Raw genomic sequence first — 23,882 nt, 5'->3', positions numbered from 1 at the left:
GGTCTGCAGGAGGGCACCCCTCCTGCACTCCGGCCCCTCCAGAGCTTGTCATCAGGGCCTTCCCCCAGGAGCCTCCCCAGTTGCCCCCACATGTTTTCTGAGCAGGCTGAACATGATCTAGCAATTCCATCTCTGAACTGCACCCCGTGAACATCTCTACGCGCTCATGCTCCACACCCTGCTCTCAGTTCCCTCCCTGACACCAAGTGGTGGGACCAGCTGACACCTATGGAGGGCAGGGAGCCGTACTTCACCCCAGTGCCACTGCCCACCACAGATCTCAGCTAGTGGCTCCTCCATGGAGCTGTGACCATGGTGGTTGGTTGGCGTGGTTCACAGAGGGCACACCTGACTCTTTTGCCACAAGAGAGAGACCCTGGCACACATCCACACCGAGTGCCTCAGGCTGCAGCTCCTCTTCTGCCTCCTCCTGCACTTTGACCCCTCCCGCCCTGTATTTTCACATCCCATCCATGGTGCCACAAAGGGAGATCTCCTTGTTATCTTCCTCCTGGCCCTCCTCAGACTAGGGACAAGGGAGTGCACTGAGACTGTGAGGTCTGTTTCCGGTCCCATGTTGCCTCACATCTCTGGGCAGTTCCTCTGAACAGCGTCCACTGGCTCCTTGAACTCCTTTGTGGAGTAGTGAGCACTGCCTGGGGTTCTCTGCTGTGTTCCCTTCTGGATCCCTCATTTTGTACATATGACCTTTACTCCTGTCCTTGTTTTTCATTCGGTGTCCCCTGTATTCACTTCCTTCTGGGCTCTGTGGTCTCGCCCTCTTGATTATGGGGGTGGAATTCTAGTTTTGGGCAGGCCTAGGCCCACCCATCCCAGTCATATGTACACATCTTCCAACCTCTTCAACAAATGAGCCAGGGTCCTACAGACAACAGCCTCTTTCACTACACAAGCGCAAATAGTAGTACAGGCCATTCCCTCTCCTATCCCCACAAACACATCACTTTGAACCCAGGTCATTGATTAGTAATTTCCTTTTTTTATGTGAAGAATGTCTCCCAGGTAGCAGTAGGATTGTATCTCTCAGTGCTAGGACCAAGGTTCTACCCCAGGTGTTTCCAACACTGCCTTCCCAACCAGGCTCTCAATGACAAATTCCTTGCCAGGGCTGAGTTTCTCAGGTGTGTTGGTGCTGCAGGTTTTGCCTGGAGGTCCATCAGGGAGCAGGTGAGGAGATTGAGCCCTTCTTGTAGGAAACATATTAATATTTATTCTATTTGCCCATTTATTATATATTTTTACAGCTGGTTCTGGAGAATTATGTTATTGTTTCTTCCCAGACTCTTTGGGAGTGGGATCCAGTGTTGTATTCATGTAAAACTCTAGGCTTCAGAGCCCGAGCCCCAACTTCAAAGAGCTGTCTGCACAGGCTCCAAAATACACCACAGACATACCCTCAGAGTCAAATTCCCAGCTATGTGTATTGCTGACGATCAAATGTGCCCCTCCCAGTTTGTCTCTTTTCCATGGTCCCAGAGAGGCTTTCTGGGTGTATGAGAAATGATCTTCCTCCCTTCCCTGTATCAGACCCACCTGCCATGGCAAGAGGTGGGTTTACAAGGCTTGTAAAATGAAGGGATTCACAGTGAATCCCAGAGAGTGCTCCTTTTAATATGTTTCATAGCTTGGACTTATGATCTCAGGGTCCAAGTTATCCCCCCAGATAAATACAGGCTGTTGTGCAGGCTAGGGCAAAGAATGGATTTTTCAGTTTGCTGCCAACTTCAAAAAATAAAATAAAGTTTTGATTAGTTGAAAATGAAACTTTTCAAAATTTTTGATGAGTTAAAAAAATTCAGAAAAAAAAAATTCAAGTGGAAACATTTCATTTTCACCTGACTCAAAAATTTTCATTTTGATTTCAGGCACTTTTAACAATAGCAAGGAAGGAGAAGAATCACAAAATGGCAGCGGAAGTGCTGCTGGTGCTCTCTTTGATAAGGGTTAGTCCAGTGTAATCCATGAGTCCCAGATGCAGTTCCCCCCACCCACAATGGAGAATGGATTTGAATTTGGGACTATGAGATATTCTGGTGTGGGGCTTTCTCAATCTCTCCTGTTGATGTTCCAATTTTTATAAATAATTAAATAGCTAGTGGAGTAGGGACTTGAACTTAGAACTCCCACATCCTAGCTGAGTGCCCAGAACAACCTTTAGGCAATAGAGTCATTCTCCCTGTCTGCCCTTGGCCCAATGATTATTCACTGTCATTGATTAATAGTCATTGATACCACTATGAATAACACAATACACTCACACCGTATTCCTCATAGTCACACTATAATCCAACCCTTAACTCTGACCTCCTACTTCCCCATGGGGTAAATAGCACAGCATGCAGTTCACCTGAACATGCATGTCTAGCAGACACACATTCCTGAGATCACAGTAAAAAAAAATGCATTATAGTGGTTGTGTGTTATGTTACTGTACATGTTCTCAGATGAGACTAAGGGCTTGTCTACATTACCCGCTGGATCGATGGGCAGCGATTGATCCAGCAGGGGTCGATTTATCGCGTCTAGTTTAGATGTGATAAATCAACCTCCGAGCCCTCTCCCATCGACTCCGGTACTCCACCAGAGCGAGAGGCGCAGGCAGAGTCGACCGAGGAGCATGAGCCATTAACTCATCGCAGAGAAGACACCACGGTTAGTAGATCTAAGAATGTCAACTTCAGCTATGTTATTCAAGTAGCTGAGTTGCATAACTTAGATCGATCTAGTAGTGTAGACCAGGCCTAAACTTTTCTGATTCCTTATTCCCCAAGGATGAGGGACTGTTCTTCTTGTCCTCTGATTCCTCTCATGGGTCTTTTATCTTTCACTGGGTCTAGTGATTATGGCTTAGATGTTTACTCCCTCATCTTTACATTAAACAGGAACTTTGGGCTTCCAGGGGGCAATTTGAAGGGGTGCTCCGGACTAGAAGATTTCCTCTGAAAAGGTATAAACATTTAAGGAATTGAAGCACTTTTCCTGGTTCTGATCCTCTGCTATCTCTTGTTGTTTTCTGACATGCTGCTACTAATCAGACCAGGTACCAGGCTTGCCACGGAGGCTTTGGTTTGCTAGTCAGTTTGCAGTTAGAGAGGGTGAACCAGCAGCAATTTGACTTCTTATATCAGTAGGTGGATTTTAATTCTCACACCAGAAAAGACTCCTCCTGCAGAGTCTACTACTGTATGTGGAAAGTCTTCTGATGCTGGGGAGTTCAATGCTATTAGAATTCCAAATCAGGCCTTTCCAAAAACTCTCATCGACTTTTGTTTGGTGGTTTCCATCCAAGATTTTAGCCTCAGCACCTTTTGAGTACAAGTAGCTCCTTGGGAGTTTGAAGGATTTCTCCTAGTAAAGATAGTTTGGTATTTCACCTTCACATTGCCAGATTTCAAAAGGCTGTGTAAACTTTCTTATCCAGTTGGAAGCTCCTATCAGCAGCTGGACACTTAACTTGGTTCTGCAACATCTAATGGAATAGCTCTTTGTATCAGTGGCTACCTCATCCCTACACTTCCATTCAAGATATGTTGCTTTTTAAAGTAGTGACAGTCCTGTAATACCATGGACAAATCTTATTGAATGAAGATAAACTTTACTGAATTAAATTTAATACCTTTGGGGTCCATTGTATTAAAGTGCAATTGTTGGTGTTACTATGAAGATTGCATATAACTTTGCTAGGGGGATGGGGTATGCTAATGTAGTTTATCTGGTCAGCAGCTGTTTGAAACCACCCTCTGCAGAGGTTTGCATATACTAGTTCAAATTGGATTCTCCAGGGATCCACAGACAAAGAAAGGTCTTTGGGATAAATAACTTGTGTTTAAACTGAGACACGGCCTTCTTTCTGGTCCACCAAATGGCTAGGACCTCTAGTCCATGGAGGGTCTCAATCCTTAGGGAAGGTTGGAAGGACTTGGCCTACTGAGGCCCCATAAGATGGAGTTCTCATTCTGAGCAAAGGGTGTGGTAAACTTGAAAGCACAGAAAAAACCCTGGGTGGGGTTTTGAAGGACTGCTCCTGCCAGAGCCCATATTGGAAGGGGTGATCTCTGTTAGGCTTATTAGCATGCATGTAGGTTCTTTAATTATTTGTAATATATTTTCTCTGTAGTGCTTTTACCTTCAGAATAAAATATGCTTGCTTAGAAAGAATTGCATGGTAACTTATAACTGGGGCCATTACGCTGTGTATTGTCTCTGAGGAGAGGAGCAAAGCAGGCCTGCTTAGGCAGACTTGTTTGCTGGGAATAACACAGTGACGGCAGGGAACTGTGCAACCTGAAAATATCCCACTCAGAAAGGAGAGAGACATGGGTTGGAAGCCTAAAAGGGGGTGCCCTTGATGGATCACTGAGGGGAAATAATGGTACAGTTCCCTGAACTGAGACAATTCCAATCAACTGCACCAGAAGGGTCACTGAGTTAACTGTGTTATCTAATAAATCCCCTTTTCTTCAGATTTTAACAAAGTGGCACTCGGAACTATTCCAGGATTCCGGCCTAATGGAGTTCTCCTTGTCATGTCCATCAAAACACTTCTCTCCTAAACCTACCATTCTAATGAGTTCAGCTGGCTCTGTCTGCATGTGTCTGCATGCCTACAGGACCATCAGATTTTCCCTGTGCAGGACAAAATCTGATGCCTTGTTCCTCTCTTGTGTTGGAAAGAACAAAGGTGTCAAAAAACTTCTAAGGCAATCATCTCCAGATGGGTCAGATTTGCTAATCTAGAAGCCTACAGGAAGGCTCGAAAGACACTGCTGTCAAACCTCAGAGCATATTCAATGAGATCTATCTACAAATCCCAGCAGATAGAAGAGACCTATAGAGTAAGCACCTGACAATCTCTGCATCTTATGACCAGACACTACAAGTAAATACATCGTCACCAGATGCTGCCTTTAGTCTCCAGGCCTTTCAGTCTGCTGTTCTCCCTTGATCTATCTAGATGAGCATATTACCAGTTCAGATGTGGATTCACTTCTTGCAGCTAAAATCAAAACTACCCTACTTCAGTGCACATAGAACAGAATCTATGGAGTGTTGACAGATTAGACCTTAAATGACATTCTTAAATTGTCCAGAGGTTATTAGCCTGGAGGACATAATAAAAAAAAGTCATTCTCACAGCTTTGCTCTTCCCCTGTTTTTTCCAGTTCATGCAACAGTCTGTCATCAGGCACACCCTGAAAACACAGGCCACCCTTTATCAACAGGATAACCAAATCCTTAGAGTGTTGTGGAAAGTCTGAGGCAGCCCTTGTGGGAACTTACACAGCAGGTCTAGTCAGCAGGGACCTCATCTCAGAAAAATTCAGGGAGTGGGGGGTAAAGTTGTGTCAGCTTATAGAACATTATATGTGGTTATATTATGTCCTACAGAGGCAGGGAGTAGACGACATAATGGAGACTATAGACCTATGGAAAGTCTGGCAGGGAGCAGAGGCAACTGCCCCATAGGAAATGATGCCCCTGCTGGTAAGTATCAGAAGATGTACAGTAACTCCTCACTTAAAGTAGTCCCGGTTAACTTTGTTTCATTGCTGATCAATTAGGGAACATGCTCATTTAAAGTTGTGCAATGGTCCCTTATAATGTTGTTTGGCAGCCACTTGCTTTGTCCACTGCTTGCAGAAAGAGCAGCCTGTTGGAACTAGCTGGTGGGGGCTTGGAACCAGGGTGCACTGGCAGCCTCCCTATCAGCTCCCCACTCCCCTAAGTTCCCTGTGCAGCAGCCGCCCAGCAAGCTAGCAATTGCCAGCAGTTCAGCTGTCCCTCCCCCCACTGCCATGTGCTGCTCTTGCCCTCTGCCTTGGAGCTGTTCCCGGGAGCCTCCCGCTTGCTGTGGGGGGGGGGAGGAGAGGGGGCTAATGTCAGGGTGTCCCCCTCCCCCCTGCTCCTGCCCCCCGCTTACCCCTTCTCCATATAGAGCAGGGTGGTGACAGGACAGGGCTCAGGACTGAGAGATATTCCCACCGCAGCTGCTGTCTCAACTTCCTGATATACTTAAAAAGGCAATGTACTTACAGTGGTGTCATTGTACTTAAAGGGGCAATGCGCATCTCTCTCTCTCTCCCACACACAGGGTATGTGTCTCTGTCTGCCATTCTGTCTCCCCTCCCTCCATTCATGCTGCCTTGTAGAGTGTGAGGCTACATTAACAACAATGTGCTAACCCCTGAGGTCTCAGCCGAATGCCAGTTCATTATTTAGCAGTAAGGCATTCCCTGGTAAATATCCCACTCTCTTCCACCCTCTGACTTCACCACCTCAACCAAGCTTCACAATCATCATTGCTGTGCTAAAGTATTAAATTGTTTGTTTAAAACTTATAATGTGTGTGTATATATATAATATAGTTTTTTGTCTGGTGAAAAAAAATTCCCTGGGACCTAACCTCCCCATTTACATTAATTCTTTTGGGGAAAACTGGATTCACTTAACATCGTTTCGCTTAAAATCACATTTTTCAGGGACATAACTACAACATTAAGCGAGGAGTTACTGTAAATATGTTTTTACAGCTTCACAGAAAGGTACCAATTTGGGGAGAGGGGAGAAGCCAGGATCAGTGGTTTGGGCAGCGGTGCACACCGGGCTATTCTGATGTGTAAACCGAGCATTTGGATAACTGGCCAAGCCATGGGTGCCTCCTTCCTTGGGGGAGGAGAATGATAAAGCAATGAGACCTGTTTTGCTTTGTTCTTCCCCCTTGGACAGGATAATGTGCAAAGGGTTGAGATCTATTTCCTGGCCAGTGCACAAGGAGACAGGACCCAAATGCACAGTGCACAGGAGTCACAAGTGCTTCTGTAAGAATAACCCAAGATGGGAACTTTCCAGCAGCAGCAGAATAAGCAGCTGGTTCCTACACGTCCTGTTATTCTCCAAACCAGTTCTGTGGAAAGACTCACTGTGCTGGTCCCATTGTTCCAGGATAAGACCCCAAAATCTGGACCCCCTCAAAAATGCCAAAAAATGCCATAGAGATTGGCTGTTGCAGACCCAGTCCTCAGGGGATCCTTTGCCTTCTGTAATTTATTCTGTAACTTAGGTAAGCACAAGACCCTCTTGACTTTCCTCTATGGTGTAAGGAAGCAGGAAGGGGTAGGAGTTGGGATAGTAGATCTCACAAGCCCAGTGAAGGGAGCTGCACTGATCCCAAATGCTATGACAGCTCAGGGATGTGGTGTTATATCAGGCCTGGTCTACACTGGGGGGGAGGGGATCGATCTAAGTTATAGTTAAACATGTAGCTGAAGTCAACGTACTTAGATCTATTTACTGTGGTGTCTTCACTGCGGTAAGTCAACGGCTGATGCTCTCCCGTCGACTCCATCTGTGTCTCTCACCCTGGTGGAGTACCAGAGTTGACGGAAGAGCGCTCGGAAGTCGATTTATCGTGTCTAGACTAGACACGATAAATTGACCCCTTCTGGATCGATCGCTGCCCATCGATCCAGCGGGTAATGTAGACAAGCCCTCAGCTGTCCCACATTCAGCTTATCTTTTATCACTTGGCTGGGCCTAGAACTATGCAAATTCCCAGCTCACCAAGCTAAACATTTTGGGTTACAAACAATACACTATCCTTAAATCACATTTGTAAGAAGTTCTGTCTCCTGGCTGGGAAAAGCTGCTCATCTGTCAATGCCCCATTCTGGTCTCTGATCTCTGTGTGAGCTCTCTCTCGTCCCTTACACTACACCCTTATTTCTCAAATCCTCTTTCCTTCCTCTCATTCTCTTCTCCCCACCCACAGTCTTGCTATGGGATACAGACCTTTCTGAAAGTATATCAAGTTCCCCTAACACTCCACACACACCTTTGTCTGTTAAATCCAATCTAAAATTAACCTTTGGGCAGTACATCACCTGCTCCTAATAACCAGCAACTTGCCTGGTCGGTGATATGCAGACCTTACACGTCTTTTTGTGGCTGCTGTCAAGGGTTGGCGGGTGATGGTGGGGAGTGAGCTGTCACTTCCACTTTCTTCGGAGACCCCATTCTCTGCAGTACATTACAGCCAAAATGTAAGGGGGATGGGTAGGAAGGGGCACTGAACCAGGCTCACATGCCACCCCTATTAGTTAACCTAGTATCTCCCACTTCCAGTGCAGGATTGCTCTCTACAACATGTGTTCCAGTGAGTTGTCTAGTGGAGAATTAAGATGTTCCAAGTGATGGAGCTTCCATCAGGTCCATGTGGAGACTATTTAATGGGATAGTAGATCTCACAGCAGATCTGTCAAAGCAACACAGAAGTGTGTCTTCCCTCTCCATCCCACCAACAGTGAGTTACTTATCCACCACCATCCTACACCATATGAGGGAGAGAAGGGGCAGCTACCACAAGGGAGAGGAACCACCATCACTACGATAAGATTCTCTGCAGGACCGTGGGATGGGAAGAAGAACTACCAGTCACTGATTGCCACTGAAGGGTCCTGGAATGGCTGCATCTCCTGTCACCTATTGCAGTGAGGAACCAGTGAGCTGTAGGTCTCACTCCTCAGGAGGGGACAGGAAGCTGCAGTCGCACTGAGCAGGAGAAGTGAAGTCCAGTGGTGACTCCTACAGCAAGGGAGAGGAAAGGAAAGTGGATGTGGTGGTGGTTGCTCTGAGAAGGGAAATTACTGACCCAGGAGGTCTTTGAGTGCAGCTGGTGACTTCTCTCCTCTGGAGGGTGCATAATGGGGAGTGGCACCTGCTCATCACCAAGAGAGAAGGAAGAGGCTAAACATCACTGATGGTCAGAATAAAAGAAGAAAACAACAAGCCCTGAGATGAGTCGTATCCATCTATATGCTGCCAGGCGGCACTTTGAAGCCTTGTTTCTGGTGGGGACAGATAACAGCAGAAGCACCTCAGCCCTCCAGGCAGCAAATCTGATGTTCTTGGGAAAGAATGGGGGGTGTGGACATTAGAGGTTAGTGGCATTTACCCCCGTGGTGAACAACTGCTGCAAAAGGAGGTTGGTTTTGCTGATCATTCTATTGGTGCTTTTGGGGCAGATTTTCAGGAGAGCTCATTTTCTAGGGTGCAGGTGTTTTGAAAATCTGGGCAGAAGTGTTATAGTAGGGGCTGCTGAATGTTGAGCTCTTTTGAAAATCTGGCCTGAAGTCCCTAGAGTTTCCCAGGCTCTCCCAGGCATGGGTGGGCCTTCTGCCTTGAGAGAAGAAGAAATGCAGAAATGCATTGAAATAGAAAAAGGAATAGCCAAATATTTCCCAGGACAGTTTTGGGTTTTTTTAGAATGAGACCAGCACTGGCATCTGCTCTCATCTGCCCTGTTTGTAACTGTAAACACACAACCCCATTCCTAGCAGGCTGCACTTCAAAGGGTATTTTTACATTTATATTTACATTTTCAAACATGGCAGGCTTGGCACATATTGTGAGTCCTTCCTTCAAGTGCTGGAGAGACACTAGATTTTCAGATTCTTCTTGTAACTGCAGAGAGCAGACCAGCTACACACCCTGTCGAGCACTTTCCAACAAGGACACCCCCGTAAATGTGTAAAGGAGGCCAAATGTTACTTACACCAGAGTCTCTAATTTACAGTTTGGGTGTGTCAGCCCCTCACACAGCAGCCGCACTCCAGAATCTCCCAGAGAAACATTATTATCCAGGTACAACTTTGTCAGGTTCTGTCTGGTTTTGAGAAAAGCAGCGAGATCCCCACAACCAGCAGCTGTGACACCGTACCCCCACGTAGCGGACTTCCGCAAGCTGTAGGAGAGAGAAAGGTAGAGAAGGGGGATCATGGTGTGAATGGGGCTCATCACAGATGTTCTGACAGGTGGTCCCACCCACCGGCCCCTCTGCTTGACTAATCAGCATCCAGAATGAGTCAGAAGTCCTGCTACAGACTGTGATCCAATCAGAGCAGGCCCATCACTACAGGGAGGCTTTAGGGGGAGCCACTTCTCCAGGCAGCTGTGCCAGGCTCAGAGCAGGAGGAGCTGGGAGATCCTGCCCCTCCACGACCCATGGCACTAGCTCGGCTGCTGCCCTGCAGGGAGCAGCCCTCTCACACCTCTGCCTCTGCCCCCAGCCCATCAGCTCCCAACTCTGACTGTCAGGCCTGGGAAGGGGAGACAGCAGCCAGGCAAAGCACTGGCAGCATCAGACCCACCTTCCTCTGAGACCAGGAATCAAAGTGGGGGAAACAAAGAGATGAACCCCCTGGAAGGGGTTTCCCCAAGGGGCGACTATGTGATCCTGTTGGCAGGGCCTGTTCCAGAGTCTCTGGTGGGGTTATAAAAGCAGATGTTCTGATGGCTTCTGTAACCCCCCTGCAGATCCTGGGCTCCTGATGGAGCGGCCAGCCAGCTGAATGGGTAACCATGGCAGCAGGCCAGCTATGACCATATGCACTTCAAGGACCACCCACAAGTATGGCTGTCTTTGTCCTCCAAGGCCTCACAGTGAGCCCCCTGCATACCCGAACATGAGCTCTCCTCACCCCTAACAGCTGCTAAATCTTGCACATATGTTGAGACACCCCTTCCACCAGAACTGTCACTGGCATGGCCTCCTTCATCACCTCATTTGCCTTAAAATATTGTTACTCTGTCCAAAGGGGAGGTGTGACAGGACCCCAGGGGTGCAACCTGTGACTGTGGGACCTCTGTGTCCCCTTACTCTCTATTCTGGGTTGTCTCTCACAATGCCATTACTGGTGGCAAGCAGCAAACCCCTCCAGGTGTTGTTACCACTCAGTACAACCACAGGGGGAGCCCCACACCCAGCTAGATTCCATGAATGCTCCCAGAGCCACTCATGAATCACACAGAGAAAGGCACCCAACCGAAAACACCCAGCTTCCAGACTCATACCTAGTAATATACTAGGGATGTAAATATTGTTTAAAAAGTTAACCATTTAAACGATAACAATTATATCATTTAAATGGTTAAACATTTAAACGGAGAGGGGCTGGGGTGGCATTGCTGGGGTGCAATTGGGGTCCAATGCGGCTGGCGCTGGGGCCGGGGTCTGTTGGAGTCTTCTGAGTGATCTTGTTGCTTGTGCTGTAAGTGGGGGGAGGAGAAAAAGTAAGTCCAGGCCTCTCTAGTGGACATTGCTGAGTCACCAGGCAAGGTTGAGCAATTCCCCTGGTGTGGCTTTGTGCAAGTGAGTCACTGAATTGTAACTCCCTTGCTGGACAATGACTGTTAATGGTTATAGTCTTTGGGGAGCTAGTATCTGAGCGCTTCCCAAACCCACAGCATATTTTAGTGACAACCATACAACACAATTCTCATAATTTCATATGCATTAATGATATAAAAATGTAGATGGAACAGTGGGTTTCAGCAGATCATAACCTTTCCCTACATACCTTACATGGCCTGCTTTATATGCAATATCACAGTTATATACACATGATGAATATGGGGGTTAAAGGGCACTCCCCCGGGGTGTAGAGTGTCACAGGAGGGAAACCCCAACATTTGGGAGAGGAAAAGGCCCCTGAATTTGTTCAAGGGAGAGAAGCCCCCACGCCTCTGGGAGCCCCCAGAGTCTGTAAGTGTTTGTAGAACGCCCAAGGTATTTTGGAGGTATGGAAAGAGGAGCCTGCAATGGGAGGAGAGATTCTAAGATTGGGTTGAATAGGGGGAGAAAAAACACCAAAGGTGTATTTGGGAATCTTAGGGGATAAACCCTAATTTGGGGAAGGGTAAAGAGAAGAGGGCATCCAAGTTGAAGCAGAAAGAAGAACCCCACAAGATTTAAAGGCTAAAAGAGAGATAGAGACAGAAGACACCTGAGAAGGTGAGGAGAAAGAGACCCCAAAGTGTGGGGAGGGCATGTGAGGGGAATGGACCTCACTTGGTATTAAAAGGAGACCACCTTTGCCTGAAAAATATTGTCACTCTGCCCAATGGGGAAGTGTGAAGGGATCCTCAGGGTGCCACCTGAGAAGGGTAGTGAAGGGAGTCGTGAAGGGAGTAAGGAAAGACACCCCCACACACTCCCACACTCTGATACCTTTGATGGAAGAGATAAGGCTATGGTGGGGTAAGGAAATACCCACCATGGTGCAGAGGAAGACAGACCTCCAAAGAAGAGCACTGAAAGTGGGGGAAAACTGTAAATGAAATAGGGGAATCCCCTAGAAAGTAATATGGGGAACAGAGGAGAATTAATAAGTATACAGGGAGCAAGACAGAAAGAATTAATGAAGCATGGAGGGAGTCTCTAGGGAGCAGCAGAAGGAAAACAGAGAAGATGGAGTGAGGGGAGAATGGCAGGAAAAAGAAAATGGCTAAATTTGAGGGTAAACAGACACTCAAAAGACTGAAGGAAAAAAGAGAGTGATGAAGAGAGAAGAAAATATCTGAGGAAAGAGAGAAACAACAGAATAACAAAATTTTAAAAGGGGGAGACAAAGCGGCACTTAGATTTTTAAAAATATTTTATAGTAAGTTTGATGCCAAAATGTTGCACTAAGATAAACACTCACTGTATGCTGCCAAATGTTCAAAAATCACGAGTCAGGCTGCAAAGAGCCTTAAACTGAGCATAGTCATGTGATTGTCTTAAAAATCACGAGATTTAAAAAAAAATAATACACTGAATTCCTTTTATTTGGCTTCTGATTTTTCAGACTTTAGGGTTCATGTTCTCAGGCTGTCTCTGCAACCACAAGAGTAGAAAGTAAGCTTTCATTTTCTTTTGAAATGGAGAGTCTTACTTAGTCACATGACTCTGGGAGCTAGGACTTTCAGAAAAACATCAAATATCAAGAGATTTGTGATAAAATCGCAAGATGGCAACAATGTCATGTATTACAACATGATTCTCTGGTGTAACAGGGGTCTCAGAGGCCTGGCTGAGATTGGTAGAGGGCATGAGAGTCAGGGCCAGCTCTAGCTTTTTTGCCACCCCAAGCCCAACAAAACAAAACAAAACAAAAACCTGCGGGGCCACTGGAGTGGTGATAATTTAAAAAAAAAATCCTGCGGGGCGGCCGGAGCGGCAAAGTAAAAAAGAAACAAAAAACAACAACTGTGCAGGGCGGCCGGAGCACGGGTGCAGGGGGACTCCCGGCGCTGCCTACATGCCCTGGGCAGCAGAGTGCACGCCCAGGCTAGAGGGGGAAGGAGAGGAGCAGGGGGGAGAGAGAGAAAGGGGGCGGCCAGGTCTTCTTTAAGCGGGGCGCTCGCCCCACGGCCCCTCCCACTGCGCCACCTGCTGGGAGGGCTCCGTGCCGCTCCGGTCAGCAGGCAGGGAAGGACGCGGGCTGCCCTGCTGGGCTTGCTGCAGGGCGTTCCCCTCCTCCGCGCCACCGCCCCCTACAGGGCGGCCGGAGCAGCAACCAAAAAGAAAAAAAAAAAAAACCCGAGCGGGGCCCAAAAGCAAAAAAAAAAAAAAAAAAAAAAAAAGGATTGGAGGGAATGCCACCCCTTGGAATCTGCTGCCCCAAGCAGGAGCTTGCTTGGCTGGTGCCTGAAGCCAGCCCTGATGAGAGTCCATCGTTACTGAGATAAGAGGCAAGAATAACCTGATTTTTCTTTCTAACAAAATTATGTGTAAAATGAAGGGTTTTCAGTCCGGATTTAACTATAAATCTGAATGCAAAGTTAATCCTGGAGCTGCTTATGCCCTTCCCCATCAACTCAAATTGATGCTGGGTTTTAGAATATAGCTGGGTATGCATCTATTGGCAAATAATTGTATCTATTTAGGGACTTGTGGTTTTGATGCACTTCTATATTAACAATATGTAATTTGAGACACTAGAAAGTTTTCCTAGTGCAGAACTCCAGATGAACACCATGGATGCTCTTATTATTCTAATTGCACAGAATTTTGCCTTTGAAATGTCTGAAGACCATCACATATACTGGAAATGACACCTGACATTTCAAAAATGTTTAGGAGATGGCCACCCTTCACTCTCCTCCTCCTCCAGGCAACCCCACCTGGATTTTGTTTTGCCTCTTCAGAGCTTTCAGATGTTTGTTTGAGTCTGGTCTGATCAGTAGTCAGAGCTTTTTGAATTTTTCTGACACATTTCAACAAATCACGTGTATCGTGGTCAGAAAATTCATGAGTAGTACTGGCCCTAATTTTTAAATGCTGATTGTTAAGTTTGTTATTGTTTAAAAACCATAACCATAGAAAAGAGAGACCGTGTCCAATCCAAAAAGCACATTTCTGAGACCAAAAAACACCAGAGAACAAGCACAGCTGTCTGCAGGAGAAAGGAGGCTCTTGTGATTAAAGCCCTGGCTCTACCACAGACTCTCCCATGTGACTTTGGGTAAGTCACTCTGTCTTTATGGGTCTCAATTTTCCATCTGAAAAAATAATTATATTTCCTTCCCCAATCCTTTGTCTTTCTGGTCCCTTATAGCAGAGTGATGCTATAGTTAAGGTTTAGACCAGGTTTCTGTTTAAAATTCAACTCTTCTAAAATCCACAGGGTTATTCCGATTGCCTTGAAAGTTGGTGAGCCTCATGAGTGCCTGGGATTCTGTACATGTTCCAAACATTTAGATGTTTGACCAGTTATTCCTGAGATACAATCTCTGGGGAAATAACAGTTTTTCTTAAAGGTGGCAGATTTCAGCAGCGTTTCTGTGCTCACAGGGTATGTCTACACTAAAGCTAAATACCCGTGGTTGGTCTGTGCCAGCTGATTTGGACTCCAGGGATTGGGTTGAGAGGCTGTTTAATTGCAGTGTAGACTTCTGGGCTCTGGCTGCCAACCTGATCTCTGGGATCCTCCGACCTCAAAAGTCCTAGAACCCAGCCTCCAGCCAGAGCCTGGAAATCTACACTGAAATTAAACAGCTCTCGTAAGCCCAAGTCAGCTGGCACAGGCCAGCCATGAGTTTTTAATTGCAGTGTGGACACACCCACAGAGAGCTATCAAACCAGGGCTCAGATCATTGCACCAGAGTGTCCAGTGCTTGAGGGTCAATCCAACAGGGAGTATGGCACCTACCAGCCCTCTGGAGAAAATCAAATTAAAACTTGCTTTGAAACAGATTTTGCTTCTCTACATTCCAGTATCAGAAGCCTCCCCTTCCAAATGACACTACATGGATTAAAGTGACCATGTGTGGACAAAGGAGTTAACAGGATTGTTAGTCTTTCCTATTTCACAGCAGCTGGATAGCTCAAGGGACTAATCAGTAGTCCTTTGATCCTGACCCCAAGTCTGTTTGAACTCCTACTTGAGGTCTGGGGAGTGTTATTTTGGGGAAATGTAATCAAAGTATTTTTGTAAAAAAAAAAAAAAGTTACATGAATGCTTGCTGGCAGGGAGGGGCATTTTAGGGGTGGAGAAGGGGGGAATAAGGGTGAGAGGGATTTGGGACTGCATTGAGGGGAGGGGGATAAATGGGGATGGGTGGTAAGAGAGATGAAGGGGCTGGAGGGGGAAGGACACATGGGGTAAGTGGCAGGGTGCTCAGAGAGAATAGGGGGAAGGGGGCTTGTCAGCCCCCCAGTCTTCCCTTCTTTTCATGTGCCAGAATCTGGGGTATCTGACCCCCATTCTTACCCCCCTCATGTGAGTCAGGTTTTGGAGGGGTTGCATTTCTAAGGGTGTCTGAGTCCTGCTCCCTCCGTGTGTGTGCCAGGATCAGGGGAAGCCCTGCCCCTCTGGGTGGGCAGCATAGAACAAGCATGCTCAGAGTAAGCACCAAGCACACTGCTGAGACTGGGGTGAGAAACTGGGCATGGGTACACTTAACCAGGCCAGATTAACATTTTCTGGACCTGGTACCAAATATATTTGTGGGTCCCCTTGGGGGCAATGGGTCACAGCTTGGCGGGGCAGCCCCACTCTACCCAGCCCAGCATGAGGGCACTGTTTACAAACCGGCAGCCACCAGATGTACACTGGCCCACCTGGCCCTACACTGCCAGTGTGCCCCTTCCCCTCGGGGGTGGGCCTGCGATGCACCACCCTGCCCCCCCTGCCTAGCACCCTCCCCACCCAGAAACACCCCCCTAAAATCCCTAAGCCCAGCATCCCCCTGCTGAGACTCCCCCACAGATCCCTATTTCCAGTGCCCCCTGCTCAGACCCCCCAATGACAACTGTACAGCCCTGGAAATCACCCTCTGCCCACATACCCCTCTTAGGACCCTCTTCCCTGGTGGGGCCCAGCCAAGCCCCTTGTGGTGCCCCCGCAAATACTGACTGAGACCGGCCCAGTTTTTGCACTGGTCCCAGGTGGCTTGGCCCCAGGGAGACAAGCAGGGCCCCACAAGTGCTGAGCTGCAGAGTTTGGAGCTAGAGCCACACTGGGGAGCAGGGCAGACCCCTGGGATATGACACCCAAAAGCCTGTCCTGCCCGGCTGCACGCACTGGCCCCGTGGCCAGCAGCCCTGCCTAGCCCATGTTGCGGAGCCCAGCTGCTGGGCGTGTGAGCAGGACCTTCTGGCTGGGAGCCACTCACTCAGCAAGGCCTGGGCTCTGGACTGCCCCAGGGCGAGGAGCCAGACCCGGCCATGTGGATGGGTTAGATAAGTCCGTAATGGGCCCCTTCCCAGTGTGGGTCTGGCGCCATTGGCACCATTGTAAACCCAGTACCGCACTTGACCCATTTCAGAAATTATCCAGCACTGGGGAGGGAGGGACACCCACTGACATGAATGGAGCAATTTACGCATCTCAGAGACATTGTTTCAGACTGTGTTCATCTCCATGGGGAGAACATCTCATTGAGATTAATGTGGCGCTTAACACTTCTCTGAGCCTGTAAGGCTGAAGTCTGAAACCCTCCCTAGGCAGAAATCTCAGAATGAATTTTAAACATTTGGGGAAAATCTGATTCTGTTGAGGTTTTCTTGGTTATTTTGGAGAAATGTCACCCGAGCACAGCAGAATATTCAGAAGGCACTGGTACTATTGTTGAAAAGAAAACAAATGACACGTGACTGCTCACAGGGTGGGAAGGGTGATTAAGGGTGCAAGAGTAGGTAGTAATATGGGAAGGGAGGGTTGGGTTTGCAGAAAAGGATGGGGGTATTATGGGGAGGGGGACACATGGGAACAGGTGGTAGGGGAGGGAAGAGGATTTGGTGGGCTCAGGTAAGAGGAAGTGGTAGGGATTAGGAGAAGTGGGAAGGGTTGGAGAATGTGAGTGGTAGCAGAACATATTGAGGGTTTACAGGTGAGGAGCCTGGAAGCCCTGAATTCTCCCCATCCATGTGTGTGCTGGGATCTCTGGCAGCCCTACCCCTTTGCAGGGGTCTGAGCCCCTTTCCCTGCCCACTGGATGTTCTGCTTAGCATGCTTGGAGTCAGGACTAAGAATAGAAGAAACAAGGAGCCATTGCTGGGCCTAGTTTGAGAGGCTTTTGCATGGGATGATCTGGACAAGCCATCCACCAGTCCAGTGACAAGCCAGGGCTGTACATCCCCAGATAGCAGGGGAAAGGGCATCCTGACAAAGAGAGAGGGTTTAAAGTTGGAAGCTGGGAGAGAGACTGTGCAGATCAGGGAGACCCTGCTAAATTCCTGCTCCCCACAAAAGGAGTTTGCATTAGTCTTAGACTGTGGCTTCAGTGATATGGCGTCTCCAGCACTGCAGTGACCAGAATCCAGAGAGAGAAGTTCTTATCCAGCACAAGTTCCCGAGAATCAGCTGAGATCCCAAGGGATTCTAATGAACCTGGATGGAGTCAGGAGAGGAGCCTGCCCTATCAAGGCATGAATTAAAAGGTGACTTTTGTTTTAGTCAGCCACCACCACAGTGCTGCAACACTCCATCTCAGGACACATGACCTCAGCAGCACCATCCACCTTGGGAAGGTGCCAGGGAGGGAGGTGGGGTTAGGGAAGTTTGTGAGCATTAGGATGCAGGGAATTGGGTTAATAATGTTTCTTAATTATTAGATAATCTTAAACCCTTCCTGCCCCATATCCTATTTTCCTGTGACCAATACAGTTCACCTTTCTGTTATAGTGTTATTTTTGGTGTGTCATTCATTTGCTGAGGCTTATTTTATTTACTCTCTTCTCCCCTGTATACTGGGCTTTATGCTTCTTTCCAGTTTGAAGTATTATCATGGCTTTATCAAAGGATAGTCACCTATGCATTGGGCACAGTGCAGAGTCTCTTTGAGTGGCGACACCAGGAGCCAAAAAAGAAAAAGAACCCAGAATCTGACCCGTGCAAGGAGTGGAGAGAAAATACCCCAAATATTTGCGATAGCAAGCACCTGGGAGAGAAAATGGAGGAGGGGCTACATATTATTATAATAAAAAAAAAAGTTTTAAAACCCAGCGACATGTTTAAAAGAAAACCTGAAGGAAAGTTAAAAGAAAAATAATGTAGCTAAAAGTTGTTTTGTTACATTTTTCAGGGATCAAAGCGGAGTCTTTGGTGACCATTTAAAGTAAAAGTCACTGTAGTCACAGCCTGAAGTAAAAGAAGAAAAGGCCTTTCATGCTGGTTTCTATGTTTTTTGAAAATGAATACTGCACTCACAGGGACTAAGTCCTCATTTAAGAGTCAGATCCAAAGGATTTTGAAAGTAAAGAACTCAATGATCAAACTCATTCAACAGCAGAGCTGAGCAAAAGTCAGATTTCCCATCTAGCAAGGAAATTCTGATTATTTCAACATTTGTTTTCACCCCAAAGCATGACAAAAAGATGAGGCATTAGTTTTTATGGAACAGAAATTTTTAAAAACTTCAATTTACAAATGAAGAAACTTTTTGTTTCAGCCCTCTCAACCCAAATGAAATATTTTGCATTAAACTGCCTTTTCCTATTGTTGTGCATTGCCTCCTGGGACTGTAGTATGGGAACCTAATGCACCCATTCTCCACTGTGCCCACGGTTCCTGCATGGACTAGGTCTCCCACGATGCAGCCTCCATCCTCCCATGATGCATCACACATGTTGGTCAGAGGAGAGTCCAATTGCACTATGGAAGATGTAGACCTCCAGGGAGTCTGACTCATAGGAGGATGAGGACCTGAGGTACAACTCCCATAAGGCAATGTGCTAACATGCACATACAGTTTAATGAAATGTTTTGTCAGTTCAACAAAAAAATCCAATTTGGGTTGAACCAAACCAAAAACAAAAGATATTTCATTTTGATTTTTCTGATGGAAAAATCAAAATATTTATATAAAATCAAAATATGAAGCTGCATTTTCCTTCATGGAATCATTCCACTGGTAAATTCTTGACTGGCTGTAGACAATAGTCTGCATATGCCATTAGCTGCCAGAGCAAATTCTTCTAGTTTAAATATTGGAGCATAAAACGTACACGATCAAGTAACAAACTCAGTTACTGCTATATATGTGCAGGACTCGTTCCTCCGGAGGGAACAGGATGCTGCAGGTGCACTGAGCAGAGGGATCTACAGCTGAGTAGTGACTCCAACAGCCAGGGGGAGGGAAGGAAAATGGATGTGGTCGTAAATACTCAGAGATGGGAAATCACAGATGGCTTTTCTCACCACTGGTGGGTGGGAGGGTAGCGGTGGGGTCATTGATAGCAGCTGATAGTTCCTGTCTGCTGCAGGCTGTGTACTGGAGAGTGGCACCTCCTGATCATCAAGGAAGAGAAAGAAGAAACTAAACAACACTGATGGTGGGGAAAAAAGGATAAAACAAACAGTGCTGAGATGCGTCCTATCCACCTACAAACAGGTGGTGGAGCTCTGAGACCTTGCTAGAGGCATTGTGGGGTAGATGGTGACAGAAGCACCCTCAGCCCTCCAGGCACCGTATTTGATGCTCTTGGGAGAGAAAAGGGGAACCTGCATTAGGTGTTAGTGGCATTAATCCCGAACCCCCAGTGAGGGACAGCAGCTGGTGCAACAGGAGGCTGATTTTGTGGCTCATTCTGCTGCTGCTTTAGGCTAGATTTTCCAGAGGGCTCAGCATCCAACATGTAGATTCTTTGAAAATCTGGTGGGAAGTATCACAATGGGAGCTGCTGGGTGCTGAGCAATTTTGAAAATCTGGCCTCAAGTCCTCCGTGTTTCCCAGATTCTCAGAGGCCTGGGATGGGGTTTCTATCTTGAAAGCAGAAGAGAAAGAGCAGAAATGTATTGAAAAAGAAAGAGCCACAGCTTTCCCCAAAGGGTTTAGTTTTTTATAATGAGTCCAACATTGGCACCTGATCTCACATGCCCTGTTTATAACTGTAAACACACATCCCTACCCCCAGCACCAGTATTTCTTCAAACTGGTGCTGGCTCTCAGCTGGGAGCACGTTCAGCCCCAGCCCTAGGAACATCAAAGGGCGAAGCCACCATGGCTGGAGTTTAAGCATAAGCCCAAATTGAGTATTTCTGCTCAGATGGGGAAGTTGAGAATCCTCAGAGTCCTGGGGTCTCTTTTGTTTTTATTCGTTATATATATGAAAATTCAAGGTGTCAAAAATTATTAGAATGATCTATAAAATAGGCTATTAGAGAAAGGGTAACAGTGATCCCTTTTAATAAATGCATTTTATTAAAAATTGTATATATAGTCCCCAAATACCAGGGGGCTGAGGATCTAATTGTTTGGTGTGGGCTCAGCTTTACTTAGTTTTCATTTTCCAAACAGGGCAGGCTGGGTGCATGTTTTGTGAGCCGCTGACACACATGCTGGAGACCCTGAACTCTCATTTCCATGTAGCTGCAGGGAGCAGACACCAGCTGTGATGGGTTCGGTCACAGAGACCCCCTTGGGACTGTCACCTGATGTGCTCAAGTTACCTCTGAGCCTGTTTTCTCTGAGCTTTGGCACAAGATGGAAATCTTTTGTCTCTCTGAGTCCCCACCCCACCTTCTAAATGGAAAAGTACCAGATTTAAGATGGATTTCATTATCAGTTAACATGGTCACATATCACTGTATGACCCCCTACTCTCCATTCCCCATGGGCTAACCCGCAAGTACACAGGAAAGCTTTCAAGTAACTAAGGCCATTTACAACTGATTGTTTCTGGAGCACCCTTAATGGCCTCCACTTAACATGTTTATGTCAGTGATACAAGTTTGTATCATATTCTCCTAACTCCAGATATAAAAATAATACAGGCAAACAAATAGGATGAACACACTTAGTAGATTACAAGCTTTCTAATGACACCATACAGGGGGTATTTAGCGTAAAGCATAATCCAGTTATGTCATATTCATAAACATATTTCCATAAAGCATATGGAGTGCAACGTCACACCAGCCACGCACCCTGTAAAGCTCTTTACATAGAGGGCATCTGTAAATGCACAGAGGAAGCCAAATGTTACCTACTTCAGACTCTGTAAATTGCAGTTTTGTTTCAGTCCCTCACACAGCAGCTTCACACCGGCATCTCCCAGATTATTATAACCTAGATCCAGTTCTGTCAGGTTCTGGTTGGTTCTGAGAACAATGGCGAGATCCCCACAGCAAGCATCTGTGAGAAAACAAGAACTCAAGCTGCAGGAGAGAGAAATGCAGAGAAAGGGGATCATGGTGTGAACAGGGCTCATCACAGCTGTTCTGACAGGCAGCCCCGCCCACCAGTCCTCTCCTTGACCAATCAGCATTGAGAATGGGCCAGAAATTCTAGCCGAGGCCCTGTCTCAAGTTCTACCCCTTAGCCAATGAGTAACCAGTGTTGGGTGGATCTTCCTGCTTAAGCCCCACTGCTTCCCCTTGAGAGATAACCAATCAGCATTGAGAATGGCCCAGACATGTCAATCCTCAAAACTGTGTCATTGACCAATGAGGAATAAGATTTGTTTTAAGGCTTCCTCCTATGCAGCCCTCCAGCCCTTTCTAGGGACCAACCAGAATTCAGGATGGGAACTAGGTCCCTTAAGTCCTGCCCACTCAGCTCTCAACCAACCACAGATTAGCTCCAGGATGGTATGACCCAATCAGAGCAGGCCCATCACTACAGGGAGGCTGTAGGGGGAGTCCCCTCCCCAGGCAGCTGGGCCAGGCTCAGAGCAGGAGCTGGGAGATCCTGCCCCTCCATGCCCCTGGCACTAGCTCTGCAAAAAACAACCCTCTGAAGCACCTGGCATTGGCCACTGTCGAAACCCAGGATGCTGGGCTAGATGGACCATTTGTGAGCCAAATTCTCAGCCAAACCAGGGCTGCTCGCTCAACTGCCCTTCCAACAGTGCCTGCACTGATCAGTCCTAAGGCATGCAACAATGACCTAGCCCCTGAGCAGAGCCTGGCCAGGTGACCCCCAGGCTCAGAGTATTTCCACAACCCCGCTAGAGCTGCAGATCAGTCTGGACAAGAGGACTACCCGGCCAGGAGCCCTCCTGCTGCCTCCCAGTGCATCACATTCTGGAAACTCCCAGCCTGCCCCTGCCTTGCCTGAGCCCTGTCCCAGTATTGTCCTTGCCCTCTAGCCTCACTCCAGCCCTGTCACCAACCTGCTCCAGCCTTGCCTCCGACTCCCAATCCTCCCCAGACTCTGACTACCCAGCTTCAACCTTCAGCCTGTATGTGGACACTGGGTTCAATATTGGCTTGGCTTGTCCCTGGACTCTGACCACCCACCCTCAACATCTTGCCTGCATTTCATTTAAGTACCACCTTGGGCCCAAACCCAACCCTACACCTAGCTTCAGCCTATACTCCAACCACTAGGCCTGCTTTTCAGAGGCACCGCCTCACACCATAGGTCTGACCCAGTAGGGCCATTCTTATGTTCTACTGTCTCTGTCTCTCCCACCAGCCCACATGTATGGATATTAATCTCAAAAGCCCAAAGTTAAAGGTGTTTATAAACTCTTTCTCTGCCCAACATTAAACAGTGACAAGAAGGTTTGGGGTTATTTTAAACAGAGGCCTTAGTTTCATTCAGTTATTTGGCAAACAGCCAAAAACATTCATTCTAATTAAAAGTTTATTGATTAACCACAAGAAAGAACAAAAGTCAAAACTGTCTTTTATATTGAAAATGTCACTGAGTGATTATGCAAACCAAACAGTCAAAATCTTCTACGTCTTTTTCTTTTTGGAGGCAAAATATCAGTCTCTTATTTTCAGAACAACTTTTCTTCGATAGAAAGGAAAGGAGTAATTTTATTATCAGTCCTGATGTATACTTTACTTATCCTGTTTTTTAACAGACAGACAGACACAAGGTGAAGAGAGACAGGATAGAAAAGATGGGTGAAAGCTGAGTTTTGTTGATGTTTTTGGAACACTGTATTGCCAGTTATTTGTGTGTGGATGCTTTTTGGCTGGCAATTCTACCATGACACCTGCTGCTTGGACCCTGGTTTACGATCTGGCCAGGGATGTTATCTGAGTGGATCTTTTCTTCTTAGACAAGGCAGGTTTGGATGAATACAGCATAGCTGACTTCTGGATTTCATGAAAAGCCAAAAGAGTAAAAGAGAGAACATAAAAGGCAAGGAAAGGGGGGCAGAAAATAATACAAGGGAAGGGAAAACAATGCAGTATCTTATGTGCTTCTGCAGTGCTGGCAGTTTGACACCCCACTGCTGGGCTGAGGATTGGATGTCATGATAATGCGATGACCTTCAGCACTCACAGGTGAAAACAAAGTTCCTTGAATAAGTTTAAGGCCACCCAGCCTTCCTCTCAGGAAGAAAGCCCTTTAGCTGAGCCGACATGAGTTGCAGTGCTGACAGTTTGGGGAATGAGCTGGGATGCAAGGTGGGATGGAAGATGAGAGGGGGAGCTTATCTGAAGTGATCTGATTTTTTTTTCCGAAGTCTCTTTTGAAGGAACGCAAAAGTGGGAAAAGTGGGCATCATAGTTCATCTCCCTTATGATTTTGTGCTCCTATTAGGCCTAATATCCGTCACACCAGTTTCCGGTTCCACATTATCTGTTTTTCACAAGCATAATTTCAACAGTCCTTGGATTATAACAACATAGCATTTT

General features: G+C 46.9%; 1 protein-coding gene across 1 annotated transcript in view; it reads right to left on the bottom strand.

Moving 5' to 3' along the window:
• The window catches only part of LOC117877394 (NACHT, LRR and PYD domains-containing protein 3-like), a 107,358-nt gene that overhangs the window by 12,953 nt on the left and 70,523 nt on the right, over nt 1–23,882 (bottom strand). Inside the window, 2 exon segments of the mRNA XM_034770488.1 lie at nt 9,572–9,760; nt 21,273–21,417. Coding sequence (XP_034626379.1) covers nt 21,345–21,417 — 73 coding nt within the window. The 3' untranslated portion in view covers nt 9,572–9,760; nt 21,273–21,344.

This window comes from Trachemys scripta, chromosome 4 (assembly GCF_013100865.1).
Source record: "Trachemys scripta elegans isolate TJP31775 chromosome 4, CAS_Tse_1.0, whole genome shotgun sequence".
Lineage (NCBI taxonomy): Eukaryota > Metazoa > Chordata > Testudines > Emydidae > Trachemys > Trachemys scripta.
This window is presented reverse-complemented; position numbering and strand designations above follow the sequence as displayed.